The sequence below is a fragment of the Falco biarmicus genome, chromosome 8 (assembly GCF_023638135.1).
Source record: "Falco biarmicus isolate bFalBia1 chromosome 8, bFalBia1.pri, whole genome shotgun sequence".
NCBI classification, from domain to species: Eukaryota; Metazoa; Chordata; class Aves; order Falconiformes; family Falconidae; genus Falco; species Falco biarmicus.
The window spans coordinates 59,178,013-59,194,799 of NC_079295.1; the positions used below are offsets into that span (position 1 = coordinate 59,178,013).

At 44.7% G+C, this 16,787-nt stretch overlaps 1 protein-coding gene and 1 long non-coding RNA gene across 7 annotated transcripts in view; one reads left to right on the forward strand and one right to left on the reverse strand.

Annotated features, from left to right (window-relative positions):
• Nucleotides 1-16,787, reverse strand: part of LOC130153505 (uncharacterized) — a 193,618-nt gene that overhangs the window by 162,037 nt on the left and 14,794 nt on the right. For 4 of the 5 annotated variants that reach the window (XR_008823418.1, XR_008823417.1, XR_008823415.1 and 1 more), the window contains one exon: nucleotides 12,391-12,642. This is a non-coding gene — a long non-coding RNA (uncharacterized LOC130153505). The remainder of the gene's footprint in view (nucleotides 1-12,390; nucleotides 12,643-16,787) is intronic. The other variant, XR_008823416.1, reaches the window with a different exon arrangement.
• The window catches only part of GLRA1 (glycine receptor alpha 1), a 40,914-nt gene that overhangs the window by 19,779 nt on the left and 4,348 nt on the right, over nucleotides 1-16,787 (forward strand). For both annotated transcript variants that reach the window (XM_056348388.1, XM_056348389.1), the window contains exons 3-8: nucleotides 1,085-1,152; nucleotides 9,742-9,965; nucleotides 13,742-13,824; nucleotides 14,466-14,603; nucleotides 15,125-15,339; nucleotides 16,008-16,154. In XM_056348388.1, coding sequence (XP_056204363.1) covers nucleotides 1,085-1,152; nucleotides 9,742-9,965; nucleotides 13,742-13,824; nucleotides 14,466-14,603; nucleotides 15,125-15,339; nucleotides 16,008-16,154 — 875 coding nt within the window. The remainder of the gene's footprint in view (nucleotides 1-1,084; nucleotides 1,153-9,741; nucleotides 9,966-13,741; nucleotides 13,825-14,465; nucleotides 14,604-15,124; nucleotides 15,340-16,007; nucleotides 16,155-16,787) is intronic.

Sequence of the window (16,787 nt, forward strand, 5' to 3'; positions counted from 1 at the left end):
CTCTGCCTGGCTTGCCTTTCCCTACCACATACTGGGCAGCACCAGTAGCAGGTCCTTTGGGAGCCCCCAGAGCAGAGGCCCTTTTTGCTTCTCTCCTGCCCTTGTTAAGGCTCTACAGAAATCCTCTCGTACACGGGCAAGCCACTGGTTTGCCAGGCACCAGGTATGGCTCTGGGTCCAAACTGTTCACCAGCTTTTTATGTTGTGCTGAAGTCAGCTCTTGGAATCTCCTTCCATGCAGATGCAACATTTCCACCTCAGATTTGAATTGGATCACAATATTGCCTGGCAAACCATACCGATCCCTTTGGGCACCAGCACCACATGGACAGACTGACCCCCCATGCCCTCTAACCACAACCTCTTCAGCCCCTAATCTTTACTCCTCTTTGGTGGTCCCTTCACTTTTCCAATATGAGCAAGCTAAGCAAAGCTTCAGTCTGAAAGCAAATAAAGCCTGGGGGAAGCATGGCCCAAAGTTTGGGAGTACCTTCACCCAAAACAGGACAGCCAGGGAATTTCTGCTGGCAGAGCCTGAAGTCTTCTGCCCAGCTGTGAGCCTTAGCAGGTACCACCATTATCACATGGAGTGCCGGCTGCTCTGCCCAGCCTGAGCCCCACAGCACACTCTGCTGCACTGGTTCCGCAGGGAGCTCAGAAGCATTTAGATAATTTAAACTAGTATTTGTAAATTATAGAGCTCTAAACAAGAGGGCCTGTCAATAGTCTCTCAGCTTTTTCCTGGGATACATTGCTATCATGGTCAAGGTGAGCTTGCCACCTCTACAGCAATGCTGAGAGATCTAGAAAGCTGTCCTGCCTGGCTGTGATCTATTCCTTGTCATCATAACAGTTCACAGAATAGATATATAAACACCCTCCCAAACAGGGAATCAGAGGCAAAGCAAAAGCCTTGCCTGATGTCAAGCTAGCATCAGAATCAAGACTGGACTAAGCCAGGTCATCTGGGCCTTGTTCCCTCACTCACCCCGATCCCACAATGGGTTTTAACACTACAGAGTGGAAATACTTTGTCTTACAGGCACATAGTGAACTGCTGTTCCAATCTCTATTTGTCATGCAGGCCCACCAGTGAATGTCAGCTGCAACATTTTCATCAACAGCTTTGGTTCGATTGCAGAAACGACTATGGTAAGTAAAAAAAAAAAAAAAAAAAAGAAATCACAGCACAGCTGCTCAGCTTCGTTGCACTCCAGCAATTGCAGCATCACCCTCTTAGGCATGACCAGAAGAAAATATTGTCTGTGTTCCCAAGTTTACCCACTGTTTGAGTAAATTGATCATCAACACACAAGACTCACATTGCAGGTAGTTGAAAATCACAGTCTCTATCTGCGTCTCTACAAAAACACTGTACAGGCAGAGTATAAAGGTCAGAAAAGGAAATAGTCTTTTCTGAAGACTTGCCTAAGGCTCCAAGCACAGAGTCAGTTGCAGATACTTTATGTTGAAGTGCACATAAATCCAGAAGTTTGAAACAGTAAGTGAAGGGAAAGGGGCTGAACTCAAATTCAGTCTGCAGCAGGTTCCAGATTCCCAAAGATTAAGAGAATCGCTGCATGATTATTTTCTTGGAGACATTTTTGTTAGACAATGATTTTTGATAAAGTGTCAAACCCAATACTTGCAAGTTAAGGCTCACTTCCAACGAAATTAGTGAACATGGCTAAAGGCTGTATCTAATTGGCAAGACACTAGGAGCAGGGATCACTAGAACAGGAGATAATTGCTCCACCTGAGAACTATTAAAGATTGGTTGTGACATAATCAGTGAGCAGCAAAGGAAAACTCTGGAGGTATAGTGCCTTATCTCTGTGCTAATTAAAGATAATCCAGAAATATGGTGTTTAATTACTCTTTAGTAATTCTTTTTCTAGAAAGGTGTTGAATAAAGAATGCAAGACTCCAGCTTCAGGCATTTTGTGTGTTCAGGCAGGATATTGTAGGCTTTACATACAGATCACACCCCTCGACTTGAACAAGTTACTCATGCACACCACTGTCAGAGGACATCAATAGCTCTGTATCTGGAACTATAAGTCTCTTCTGATACTATACCATTCTTCTGGAAATGTTTGGGGTTGGGGCCAGTTCAATCCTGGTAGTAGAGAAAAAGCTGTTACTCTGTTCAAGCACAGATAAACACATTTTGTACTTGGATTGCAGAATTTGTCAGAATTCATAGCTGAGAAGTGTATTCGTTTATATATAAAGCAAAAAAAGAACTAAAACCAAAAATACACATCTGTTCCTAATGTACTATTTTATTGGATACCTCCTTTGGTATTACAGGCAATAAATATTTTATTCCTAAACAATCTAGCAGAGACTATCCAGAGCACAAGGGAGAGGGGCAGGCCCACAAAGGATCCCTGTGCATCGTACAGAGCACATTACAATGACATGGTTTTCAATACCTATCATACATCACAAGATGCATCAGAACAACCATACAAAGATGTCAGAGAATTCCTGTAAGCAGAATGCTCCATAAAATTAGCATAGACTAGCATGAGAGAGAGATATGCAGTCCACCTTTAAGACATGCTGCAGGGATTCGCTATCCTCTCCAGATGCCACTCATTTCATAGTCTATCTTCCATAGAAAAAATTCCCATGGGAACCCAAGAACACCCTCTGGGCACATTGCTTTGTCTAGAAATACCCAAACCAGCTCTGACAAGCTAGTCCAGATGTCAAGCTGACGCAGCACTGCACACAGCCTAATATAATGCACTTCTTTGGGGACAGCAATACTGCTTGTAAACACTGACAAGAATACAAGAAACACAAGGACTGAAACATTTAAAAATGAGATCTCAGCAAGCTAGAGCAGTCTTTGGGATTTGCTAACTTGAGATTTACTCTGCAGGGAAGCCAGTCCCCCCCCACTGTTTGAGGATGCAGCAGGTCAAACAGGCAGTGTCAACTCCCCAGCACAGCCCTGGGAAGGGCAGGAAGTCCTGCCATGAAGGGAATTTTGAGGGAGACCCAACTACTTTGAATTTAAGCAAGAGGGGGAAGCTGGGGCAGGGAGAGGCAATTCAACATTTTACCAAAGAAAGTACTAGTCCATTATTGACCCCCAAGATTGATGATGGTAACACTCCCCCAGCTGCTTTAATGGCCAGAAGTGAAAAGTGAAATAACAACATGATGGTTTAGACACCCATCATTAGGCACCCTAAGCCTGGCCAGGTTCAGGTTCTGAGTACTACATCATCCTATATTTGGTTACTATTGCACTACTACCTGCAGGAGAAAAGTCACATGTTTTTACAGATACCACACATGCAATTAGAGAAGGCTTTAAAATATCTCTGTAGTGGGGCTGTTAGTTTCTACAGCAAATACCACTGCTACTATTTAAGTTTACATGGCCTGAATCTCACAAATCGGTGTAAATCATGAGGCCATCATACAGAGGAATAGAGAAATTGAAGGTGAACACTCACAGCTCAAGGCATCATGGAAGGTAGAGGAAGAGGAAAAAAAACCCCAGAAAAATAGAACTAATGTATTTGATGCAGCCACTTGGGTCTACAAACCTCAGAAAGGAGGATTATGAGTTGGGGCCAAGAGAAGGCACAGAATTCCTAGCGTGGGCATAAAGCTGCTATCTGACCCACAAAGGTTCAAGATGAACAAGGCAAGAAATGGGGACCTGAAAACTGCTGCAAGGGTAGAGGGAATAAAAAAAGGCAGATAGAGCCATTCACCAAACCAAATTCCCCAAAGCACAGCTGACTTAGAGCAAGGGAAGTAAACTCTTTTAAGGATCCCACAGAACTGGAGACCTAACATAAAAGCTTCCGGTGGTGCACATAATTGATTGGACATTTATGTTACATTGCACTCACAGCTTACATCCATCAGCCTCACTTGCAATCAGCTCTAAGGACAAGGGAACCTGTGACTGGGAACACGTCTCTGTGAACCCAACAAGTGCTTCAAGGGGAAGGATACTACCAGCTACACCACGCAGACAAGTGCAGCCAGCCTCCTTCTGTCCCAAAGCATTACTGCAATAGTGCATCGACAGCAAGGGATTCCAGAGGACAAATGCAAGATGCATCCACTCTGCTTTTTATTATTATTAAAAACACCAAACAACCCCCAACCACAAGCTGTTAAGCCCCCTTTTGCTCTTCAACAGTATAAACACCTTCCCTCCAGCCATACCAGAGTAGGAAACCTATAAGCAAAACTACAAATTCTTCATTCAAAATGAAACAGAAGTCAAGCATCTAGGGAACAGGGTCTTAGTTTTGACTAGACTGCACCAGCTTTGGCTTTTCTTTGTAGCATGAAACAACTGGTAGGATTATCTGAGCAATTAGTCTCACAAATTTCCTACTGTAACAATAAACTTCAAATTAAGCTATGCCCTTGATCTCTCTTCCAATGGAAGCTGCTATTTTATAGATTTCTCACTGGCTTAGGCAGCTGGGAGCATTTTGTATGCAGTGAAGGCATCACTTAAAGTTGCTAGGAGCTGAACTCAACACTTAAGATGACCTCTTCCAGTCTCAAGTTTTAAAAAAGACCCACATGCAGCAAACAAGAGCATAAAACAAAGAAAACCACAAAACAGCCAGCACAGGCTCCCCTAGACACAGGGTATACATGCAAATTTATTTTTGCTGCTTTCATGCCATAACTATCCCATCTGGAAAGAGTAAACCAAATGTAACCTTCCAGCCAGCTGGAACACAGCCACAATTGGTCCTCCAACATCTCCTAAGGACAGGAGAAGCTGGAGAATGCAACTATCTGAATGTTTAATACTTGTTCAGAGACACCTATATATAATACTGCCAACAAGGTAACAAACCACCCTGCAAAACAGACAACAATTTACTCCAGCCTCACAAGCCACAGCGCAGTAGGTAGCAAATGCAGCCGATGAAGTGCAAGGGTCACACGCTTAATACTGGGCCCACTCACCCTAAGTTCAGCGAAAAATGTAAATACCAACACACAAAGCCTGTAGCAAAGGCTAGGTTTTGAGCTCAATTTTCTGCAGTCAGTCATTCTTACAACTAGCCACCAGCCCCACAGAGATGATAAGCGTTTAACAAGTCACACGACACAAAATGAAAGTGTTTTCACGTCTCACAGCCCGCTGCAGTTTCAACGTTAGACCTGCAGTGTTTTGGCTATCTATGTGGTTGAAGTTTGTATTTGTGCTGAATAGAAAAGAAATAAAAAAACCCAAACCCCATGAAACAGGGCTACACAACTCAAATACAAGGACACAAATAAAAAAACCTACAAACCAAAGAAAAAGACCATACTACTATACTCCTAATTTTGAAACGCAGGACGCTGGCTACAGCCCACTCATCAGCAGCTCCATCCTCAGCCCAGAAAGACATACTTTCCCCTCCCTTTTATAAAGACACCCAGCAAAAGCTGCTGCTTTAAGCTCCAGCACAAAACCCCACACCTATTAAGCACTACTGCTTTCACCACAAACTTACATTCCTCAAGCAGCGGATGTCCTCCTCAACAGTACCTCCAACACAACTACTGGCCATAGCACCTCCCCACTTGGCCCAGCTGTGGTTTTCACATCAAGCTTCAAATTAGCTACTTGGCTACAGCTGTGGCAAGGTAACAAGGTCCCTTATTAACCTTTCCAAAGTCTGCTTCAGGTGTCGCTTGTTTTAGTTTGTTTGGTTTTTTTTAAATCAGCCAGTTGTAGTGCTCCTTTGCAGGGCAGCTAGCCTTAAAAGTGTGTTTAATCCCATTCTTAAGAATTAACTCAATGCTAATAAAGCCCCTTGTGCCCTGCTGTCCAGGTGGGATAACAGAATCCCCTCCTGAAGGACTTCAGTCCCTGCCCTGTTTTTTCCATCAACAAAATGTAAATTTATCAAAGTGAAGTCTCTCAACAAAACTATTCAGTGAGGAGGCTCATCTGACAGAACCCCTGAGCCAGGTATTGAAACTTACTGAGTTCCCTGACAGCCTCCATCCCCTCTTCCCAGCGTGACCGCCAGCCTGCCACTGCCTTCATCAGCTTACTCATCGTCAGGTGCCAAGACTGGAGTATCTTGGGAAGGAAAAGTCTCAAACTGATCTTCTGTTTCATTGGCTCCTTGTGAGGTCACTAAGCAGAATTTCATTTCAGCATTATCAAATTGAACTACTTTGAGCACTTCAGTTATTTTCTTCTTGTCCTGTGTCATTTTCCCCTTGGGAGTAAAATCCCTTTGTGCCAGATTGCAAAGCTCCTGAATGCCTCCACAACACAAAGTTGCTGCTCTCCACTCCCAAACCAGCCAGAGGAGCAGGCTGCACAAAATAATCAATGTCTGAATGTGATTGGCACACAAATGAGGAACTCAAGTGATAATAAGGATATGGAGAAAGACATTTCTTTTGCTGAATTTTCAGCCCCAGTAAGACCTTTTTTTTCTCTCCTTGAAAGTCCACATCAGAAATTGGTCCATTCTGTCCATCATTTAGGAATAATTTAGGACTTCTTGTTGATGCTAATAAAAATGTCATACAACAGCATCTAGAATAAACACTGTATATCTCCAGACAGTCAACAAATGAGTGGTTTGGCTCATCACCTCTCAGTTTGACTGCAGTGCCTAGGCACAAAGCTTTCAACACACAGGATCCTCTAGCTGGTACGGAAAACTGTAACACTTATCTTAGGTTATATCACAGCCCCAGACATACCCTACTTGTTCTCCATGCCTCTTCTGGCTCCTCAGGCAGTGCCATGTCCAGTTTACAGCTTGTTTTTACATTTACATTCAAATAAGCCTGGGCACAAGACATCTAAAAGGCTGTTCAGCTTCAATAGTGCAGTGCGTTCAGCTATCTGTCATAAGGGAAAAGGTATCTGGGAGGAAACAACCATCCTCAGTGGCCAGGCCAGGACTGCGGAACAAACCCACTGAGAAGGAAGATCTTCATAAGCACATACACACAGAGATAGGTAAAATACTAATGCCATAAAATGGCAAAGGCAGAGAACTGCATTCAGTGCATGTATTACATTTCTTTGTCCTTGCCTCTTTTTATGTCACAGCATAAATGCTCAGCTGTTCATATTCCAAAACAAAAAATATCCACTGCAAACACTTGTCTCAAAAGAAAGACCACAAAGAGTAGCATACACCAGAGTTACTCACCACACCGCTGAACAGAGGCAGTTCAGTCTCTCACACCACATGTCCATGACAGGCCCCTGCGCTGTTCCCATGCAGGACACGAGTACAGGGCACTTGGTCTCTGGAGACGAGTTAGGAGGGGCTTTCTTACAGCCATCTATTGTGAGAAGTTAATTTTCATTTGCCCCACAAGCCATGATTAAGATTCCTCATCATGATGACAAGAATTATAGCAGTCTTTCTGTGTATGGCCTCTTATACCTGTTGTGGTAGCAACATAAACCACACTACACCTCTCTTCTCACCCTCCCCTTTCTTTCCCTTTCCTTTCCCTTTCCTTCACCTTTCCCTTTCCGCATTTTTTGGAGCTGAAGCAGTGAATTTACTCCAGCAACAAAGCTTATCTGTGGCAACACAGGCTGCTGTAGGGAGATTGGCTCCATTTCACACACACCGACACACACACACACACACACACACACACCAGCTTCCAACACTCCATCAGGCTGAGAACACTTCTGGGCAGCTACCACTGAAGTTTCTTCCAAACATGAGTTTAATTTGTGTTGTACATGACATAAGCCCCCAACAGGAGCTGACCTGCTAGCGTCTAGCTTATTTGTAGCTGAATAAGCAAAACAACCTTTTGCTTTCTACCTATTAGGTCAGCGACGTTGATTTCCCCTGACTGCAACGGCTGCAGATCCTTACACACAGAAAAGGGTGAACTGGAAGTATACAAGTAGTTCAGGGAGCTGTTGTGTGCCATGGGAAGCAGAAATTCGGGGTCACTTTCCCTTTTCAGGTTTGCATGGTTGGCTAGTCCTGCACTGAGACCCTGGTTCCTATCTGTCCACAGCTATTCGCGTTTTCTCAAGACACATTATCCAGGGTCAAGAGAGATGAGTAATCAAGTCAAAGGGATGCACTAGGACTTGCGAAGGTGACATTTGAAATATCAGCAGAAGAAGAGAGTGTCGCAACTCTTTTTCATGTTCAGAGGTCTGCTCCTTTTAGCTTCAAGTCTTTGGTCCGTTTGCTGTTGTCACAGTCATTACTGTCATTAGCAGTTTCTGTGCTCTGAGGATGAAGGTGGCACTAAGTGGCCTGAAACAGATTCTAGACCATGGGCTTGGCCATGAACTGCCCCATCCAAAGCACAAGGTACCCAAGACACAATCCTCACCCAGCCCTACACTGTGACTGGACTCCACAAGAGTCATGTCCTCCTGGACAAGAGGCTGTAGGTTCATACTCCAGCAAGCACCTGAGGCAGCAACATCAGAAGGACTCCCATCCACATGCACCCTTCAACTCCAGAGCTTTGTGTTCTCCAGATGGAAAGAACAGACCTGAGGCAGAGTCAGGGAGATCCCCTCAGAGGTGCCAGAAGGTCTCACTGAAAGCAATGTCCTAGTGCCTGCAGCAGGTATTAGATACTGTCAAGCACGTCAGACACCCTCCATTAAGCATCTCTTAATAAAAGTCTTCAAAGTACATTAGTATTAGAAAGGCACCAAAGAAACCCTTAATCATGATAGCAACTATTAGTTTGGGCCAGGGCAGTGAAATTATATGCTGCTCTTCAGACACAGTCTGCCTCTATACTTAGAAAATGTCAATTAATTTATGGACAGGGAGCTTTTATCCCTCTCCTGACAACTGGCACGTCCTCTCCCCATTTCAATATGTTGGCTCACTTTCTTATGTGAAAGTCAGCAGAAAAGGGGCATGCAGATCACCCTGGGAAGCTCTTGGTCAGACAGGGAGAACAGAAACGGCTTTTAATTGTCCAGGAGAGTGTCTAAGCTTGACCTCAGCAGCCAACCTTGGCCTGGGGAACTCAGGGGAGCTGTAAGACACATGGTTATGAGGCAGATGAAGTTTTCCTTAGCGCTGGGGGACTAGCTTCAGTTAAAGAAGATGGCCATCCTATAAAATCTGTAGCATTTCTGGCATTTTGACATTAGAGAGGGTAACCCAGAACACTCGCTCAGGATTAGGAGAGCAGACTTCGTGCACATCCCTCTCATGTTCACACACTCTCACCAAGGGCAGCTGCTCCCATCCGTTCATCCGAGTTACCCTTGTATGAGCAGACACACAGGGAATGCCTCTCCCATGGACAGCCTGTCTCACTGTGTCTTTTCCTTTCACAAATCTGGAGGAACCATAGATTGTCACAATATGGGCTTGTTCAGCACTGAAAGGGAGTTGGCTCTGGCCTCCTTTCCCCTTAATCCTCTGCAGCAGTTACCATGCTGCCACCAGCCCTCACAGCCTCTGCAGCTGAACATCACTTCTGCAGCCGCGGGGTTCACACTAGAGGTCCTGACACTTCACACACAGCTGACAATTGCTGTGACAGAGGGATGCAAGGATAGGCATCTGCTCATGTTATGAGATAGCTGTAAGCTACAGAGCTAAAGATTAGCAACAGCTCCTTGAGAAATAACGCCAACAAGGATGGCCATAGCTTGGGAATGTAGGCCTAGACGTGGTTTGGTTTTGAGAATGATTTTAGTACATGCTTGCCAGTTTTCAGCATTTTCAGCACTACCTGCATGTCTCTGCTCCCACTCTGCAGGATTACAGGGTGAACATCTTCCTGCGACAGCAGTGGAATGACCCACGGTTGGCGTACAACGAATACCCTGATGACTCCCTGGACCTGGACCCCTCTATGCTGGACTCCATCTGGAAGCCTGACTTGTTCTTTGCTAATGAGAAAGGGGCACATTTCCATGAGATTACAACAGACAACAAGCTTCTGAGGATCTCCAGAAATGGCAACGTCCTCTACAGCATCAGGTGAGGTAACTCAATGGGAAGACTCCACCAAGGTAGGGGTGGGCAGAGCTAAACTCCCACTGTGCAAGCCTAAAAAGAGAAAGTGAAGGCTTTGAACATGCTGTTGGATAAAAGAAATTGAGGTGGGTTTTTTTTTAGGGAGTTCATACAATTAGCAGTGTCATAGCAATGTGGTGGGAATAGATCTCTGGAGGTCTCCCATGCAACCTCATCCTGATGATTGACAACAGATCAGGTCAGGTGTGGCTTTGGCCAAATCAAAATACCCCACAGATGGTGCCCATGACTTCTGTGGGCAGCCTGTGCCAGTGTTTCATCCTCCTTCTGGGGCAGATTCCTTCACGCAAAAAGCACTGAAAAGTGAAACACAGCCTTATTTCCCTAACAAATATTGTTTGTTTGGGGTTTTTTAATTAAATTCAGCTACACAAGCTAAAAGAAAGAAAGAGGTCCCTAAGCACCTCCTTCATCTGCACCTTTATATCCAACATTAACCTGTGCTTAAGAGCAGCAAGGTGCAGTTCCCTGTTTGCATGTCTAAGCATGTCCTTATGGGAGCAGAGTTATGTGCTGTAAGTGAAGAGGTCTTTCTCCAGCCACCTCAAGAAGAGGTTGGCAGAAGTGTGGAATCCTTCTGAGAAAGCACCACCAGCTACCTGAGCTTCAAGTCCTAATTTTGCATTAGTAGCTTCCCTTTGACAGAAAACACAAGAAACACCATTATTTTTCATCATCTTTAAATAAGAAGACACCCATCCCAAAGGACTGGGCAGCCTGGCAGTACTCTGTCCCACACCAATGAAGAGCCAGAGAGAGAGATAAATTTTCCTGTGCCCCATGCCCCCCTCTAGAAGTCAGGATCTTGAGAAGGACGGTGCTTCTGAAAGGCACTGAGATCGCACACCATGGGCTGGGCTGCCCCTGGGACAGCAGAGGCCACTGCACAGCTAAGGGTACTTCCATACCCCCAGGCACCCCTGCCTTCAAGACCTGCTAAGACAAAGCTACACCAGGAAATGTATTTTCAGAAAGTTTCATTTGGAGAAGGGAGGGAAAAAACTTGAGTGAAAAGGAGAGTCTGGGAACTGCCTCCTTACATCAGTAGCTGAATCTGCTGGAGCAGAAGGATGTCGGTACTTCAGCCACATGGTCACCACTTGCAGGTGCTTCCACAACAGGTAGTAAAGGAATAACCAGGAAGGTGTTAGTCAAAGCATATTGAGACAGAGGGTTGGTCTGGGAAGGAGTCTAGCTCATCTCTAGCTTTCTCAGTCCAAGGACTTCTGCTCCTCACTAGTAGATTCCTTAACATCCCTACTGTAAAATTACTTGAGATATTATACTAGCACAAGCCTAAAACTAGCTGCACTATGTGGAAACTAGTAGAAGTCCATGAAAACTATGTTTTGAAAGCTGCAGCATTTCCTGACAAGAGATTAGGGAAACTGCTAAACAGAGCTCCGTGGTTTTGCCTCCGCATAACTATTCCCATTTATCCCTTTATCACTAGCCACAAGAATCCATCAGTGAAGCTGAACTAATTGTACTGAATTTCCCACAGGAAATCAGTCCAATCCTCCACCTTCACTTCCAAGCCCATCTACTCTTTATTTTAAACCAATGGCATAAAGATCAAACTTCATGAGCTTAAAGAAGGAAATTTAACTCTATCTCACAGACTTTTCCACCTCATGTATAATGTAAATTTGCATAAGGTACACACACCCCATCTCACACTGCAGCTCCCAGTGGTAGCCATGGGGAAGAAAAAGCAGCACAGAGCTGTAAAACAGAAAATGAACAGCTTAATGCTGCAATGTAGACAGCATCCATCAAACATCAAGGTGGTTCCAGCCCAAGGACCGGCGCCCTCATGACTGAAACAGTACGAGAATTGCCATGCTCGTTGGCTGAACATGGAAACCTCACATTTCTTAATTTCTAAAAAAAAGGCAGGTAATAAAACTGCCACCAGCAACCTGGCAGAGAGCATGGCACAGAGTCCCGTTCCAGGTGTGTTTGCAGGAGCACAGACAGGGAATACTGGGTCACCCCAGCCCTGGGGCTGCTCAGCAAAACAGAGCAAAGACTCAGCAGGGGACATGGAGCAAGGTGGCTGAGCTGATCACCTTTTTCCAGGCAAAAGTTGAAAACACTTCAGTTCTTGTTTTCTAAAAAGAACTTTCCTCTCTCCCTCATCTCCAAATGAAAATGTTGGTTTCTTTTTAAGAACATTTTCCTATGAAAATCAAAAAGAAAGAGGACATTCGTGATGGAAGGGCACAATGCAAATGCGAAGAGTTTCCAAAAGGAGTAATAGTCTTTCCCTTTTTAAAAAAAGTTTCCATCTAAAGTCTCTGCCATTTTGTAACTGGCTCTTTGCTACAACTATTTGCAACAGTCAGACTTGAATCAAGGCACTTACAATAAGGTGGACTTTGTCCCGTGGACCCAAGACTCAGCCCATTCACCCAAAATCACCTTTGAGGATTTCACTCTCTGATCCTTTCTCAGCATGCACTTGTCCAGCGTTTGCTCAGCATCTCGTGACCTCGTTGTAGCCACAGTCACCCCTGTTTCACATCTGGCAGATACTTCCAAGTACATTCTTCTCAAGGGACTTGTCTGAAGATGTAGTTGAAGGCTTGTCTTTCTGATTGATCAGAGATGGAGTTCCCTGCCAGAGATGCAATGAGAAAAATAAAGTGGGTAAAGGCTAGTGGTGATGCTTTTCTAGTAAGGTGTTTGTTTAAACACAGAAAATGCAGTTGCTTTCATTAAGAGGAAGCTTGAACAGGTCGATTCTTTCTACTGCCACATCTTCTGTCCCACCATGCCTCTAAACTCACGCAGATATCTTCTTCCAACATAAGGAAGTTAAAAAATATCTTTCCCTCCTGCTAAGTCTCTTGTAGGTCTGATGATAGAAAATTTCAATTCCTGTCCCCCAGGAAATTCCACTATTTCTACACAAAGGCAAAAAGCTGAAAAACCTAAACACTTCAGGGAACAGCATTTTCAGTATTACCAAACCCCATAACACAAGTCTAGCTATGTGAAACAAATCATTTCATATCAGCTTGTTGAACCAAGCAAATATTTTGAGCATAGATCATGGTTTAGTGCAGCACAGCAATACACCCCAGAAAATGCAGTCTGCACCTAGTGGGAAATGGAGCTTGAGAGACAAAAGCAGACGTGTCAAGAGGCACAGCAGGAATTCAGGAAGAGACACAGGTTCGTATTGACTTACCACAGGGCATTTTTCCTGCAGAAAATCCTGCCAAAGTCTCTCTTTTCCCCCACAGCAACATGTGATCTTGACCAAATTTCAGATTTTTTTCTGACAGAGAACTATTCTGTTCAAAGGGTTCCAATCTCTAGAAATGCATCTGGGGGGTCCAGAGAATGGGTTTGGGCTTGCTGCTAATCCAGATTGTTGCAAGCCTGAGGCAAGAATTGGAGACCAAAGTGGCAAAACTGTCTGGTGTGGGAACTCTTTGTTCTGCACAGTCCAAAACAACATGGCAATGAAACACCATCTGCAGCAGGTGACTCTGCTGGGAACTGTATCACAGACACAAATGCTCGGCATTTCTGATGCTTTCCAACCCCACAGGCAGGAAAGAGGTGAACGATCAGCTGTTCCCGCAGCACACCCGTCTGTCTCGGGCAAGGTATCAGCCTGTTTACAACACTGGATGTCCAAGAGGGTTCATCCCTTCACCATTACCACAAACTGTTTGGCATTCTCCTGTACTGTCTTCTCTCCTCAGGATCACGCTGACTCTGGCCTGCCCCATGGACCTGAAGAACTTCCCCATGGACGTACAGACGTGCATCATGCAGTTAGAAAGCTGTGAGTTGTGCATTTTGGAGAGGAGATGATGTCTTTTCCCTCTCCCCTGCCATCTCCCTCCCCAGCTGCAACCCATTCCCTGTTCAGCCTTCACTGAAGGCTTGCTCAAGAACCACCTGCTCAGGATTTTCCATTCATTCAGCACACATGACATTTCCTAGAGAAGCCAAACCTTAAAAGATCCCACAAGAGGAGCCCTGGCTTGCTTGTATTTGCATTGGCCTTTCACTTTGAAGGAGAAAGGTGAAAGTGCTTTCAGCTGCAAATGGGATTTTTTCTCTCTGGATGAACATTTGCCCCTTGTACATCTTGCTTATCCCAAAGGAGGGAAAGATGATGAGCAGCTTCTTTCAGAAAAAGAGGTCAGGTCTGAAAAAAGCAGCAAACAGCTCAACAAGCCAAATTCAAGAAAAGTGATTTATTGCAGACAATTCATTGCACACCACCACAGCTCCAGCACAGGTCATTACCCTAGCTTTTATCACATGCACAAGCAGTTTTGCCTCAATCTAAATCCCATTCATTACAGCATTGCCAAGAAAGGCCAGGATAAGCCCCTGCCTCCAAGCATAGCTCTGTTCTACAAGTCCAGATCAGTATTTAATATGTTTCACGTGGTATTTCTCCCCTCCTCTCAACAGTTGGTTATACAATGAATGATCTCATATTTGAGTGGCAAGAAAAAGGAGCCGTGCAAGTTGCCGATGGGCTGACATTGCCTCAGTTTATCCTCAAAGAAGAAAAAGACTTGAGATACTGCACAAAGCACTACAACACAGGTCAGTGTTTACTCTGAGCTTCTGGGTTCATTAGAGAGGAATTCAGGACTACGCATTTGCCAGAGTCTCTTCCTGTCTGATGGCACTCTAATGATGCAAGCCTTGTCCTACACATCTAAGGACAACGTACATATAAATACACATAGATGTGTTGCCAGTAAATATACACATATATAGCCAATAAAAAGCTAATAGACACAAATGTGTGGAACCCTCTCATCCCCAGTAACTTCTGCATCAGTTCAAGGGTGTTTGGCCTGGACCACCTCTCCCAGCATCTTTTGTCTTTGATGCAAGGGGGCCGGTGAAATTTAAGTGACAAAGGACACACTGCCATGAGCTTTCCTTGCTATGTTGATGTTGTACATTCGTTTTTCAGAACTGGGCAGCAGCTGTTAATTTCCTTCTCTAACAAGGCTCTGGTTCTAGGCAATGCAAGGGAAGTCCCCAGACCATAGCTGAAACCAGAAGGCTCGCTGTGCCTTATCAGTAATCTTCCACGTACCTCCCATCCTTCTCAGGCAAGTTCACATGTATAGAAGCTCGTTTCCACCTGGAGCGGCAGATGGGCTATTACTTGATCCAGATGTACATCCCCAGCCTCCTTATTGTCATTCTGTCCTGGATCTCCTTCTGGATCAATATGGATGCTGCACCTGCTCGTGTTGGCCTGGGGATCACCACAGTGCTCACTATGACCACGCAGAGCTCTGGTTCCCGAGCATCACTGCCCAAGGTAGGGAGCACACCTTCACAGAGGGGCAAGATACTCACTTTTCTGGGGACAGTACATAAGTTAGTCACCACACAGATCCTCTTGCTCAACACAAGAGGCATTCTGTTGCCATTGCACTATTCCAATTTAAGGGCAAGCAGAACAAATTGCAGTCCCCTCCTGTAAAAATTTCAGTAGAGTTTCTATGACTAGCAGCAAAACTTCCTCTAAGATTCAGCACTCATCCCAAGATCCACCACATCTCCGAGCAGCTGTGTACCTTACAAACCCCTGCGACAACCACACATGGATATTCACTCTACATTCAAGCTTTTTATTCACTTGACCATCATACTTTTATAATAGTACTGAATATACCTGTTATGAAGGGCTTCTGGTATTATCAGATTGCATTACTATTTTCTTTGTATATAAACCATCATGGTCAAGACCTGGATAAATTAAAAACTGTGGAATTATTGCTATTTAAGAACCCTGGAGCAGTTTCAGTGGCCTGATAAGACATTCATGTTAAATGAACTAGCTTTTCATATCCAAGAGTAGATGTCAACCATATCATGGCTTGACCAACTCCATCCAAAGACCTTGGGAGTAACATGTAAAATGCAAGCCAAAAGGCATTTGGGTAAAGAAGCCACCCCATCTCAGTCTCTCTCTCTGAATTCTAGGTATCCTATGTGAAGGCCATAGACATCTGGATGGCTGTGTGCTTGCTGTTTGTGTTCTCTGCACTTCTAGAGTATGCTGCTGTCAACTTCGTGTCTCGGCAGCACAAAGAGCTGCTCAGGTTCAGAAGGAAGAGGAGGCATCATAAGGTAATACATAAAGCATGAAGGACATGGCTGGAATCTGTCCCAGCACAACATCACTACACAGTCAGCTGAACCCAGCCACTAGCTCCCAGAGAAGTCCTCCATGTACAGTCAGATGTTAAGGAGGGTCACACACCAAAAAGCAAGGCTACCTCAATGAATTCTGTTTCTTCTAACGGTCTGCTGACCCCAGGGGTCTAGCAAGCCGGTTTTTATTAGCTAAGCCAAAAGGGTTGCTCTCCACAGAACAATTTTCACACAGCAGTATTCTGGTCTGAGTTTTTCTCTTCAGAAGACACAGCAAGGGCTGGGGGGAGGCAGGCAGGGAGGTGTGAGGGATGTCTATCACAGAACAGCATCCCCCAACAAGACAGACAGCCTACATTTGCCCGGAGGTAAGTGACACCTCTTTTGATTCTGTCATCTCCGTGTTGAAAAGCATCTGCTTCTCAGACAGACTGCAAATTCCTCTCAGAAGGAAAGAGCATTATGCTCAGCCTTAGCCTCGCTCCATGCTTACTCGCCATGACTGATGCCAATCCGGGCAGGCATGCATTACATACATACATACAAACATGCATATCCTGCAGCCTGGACTCTACTAGCTTTTTTTTTTTTTTTTTTCAAGGTACCACA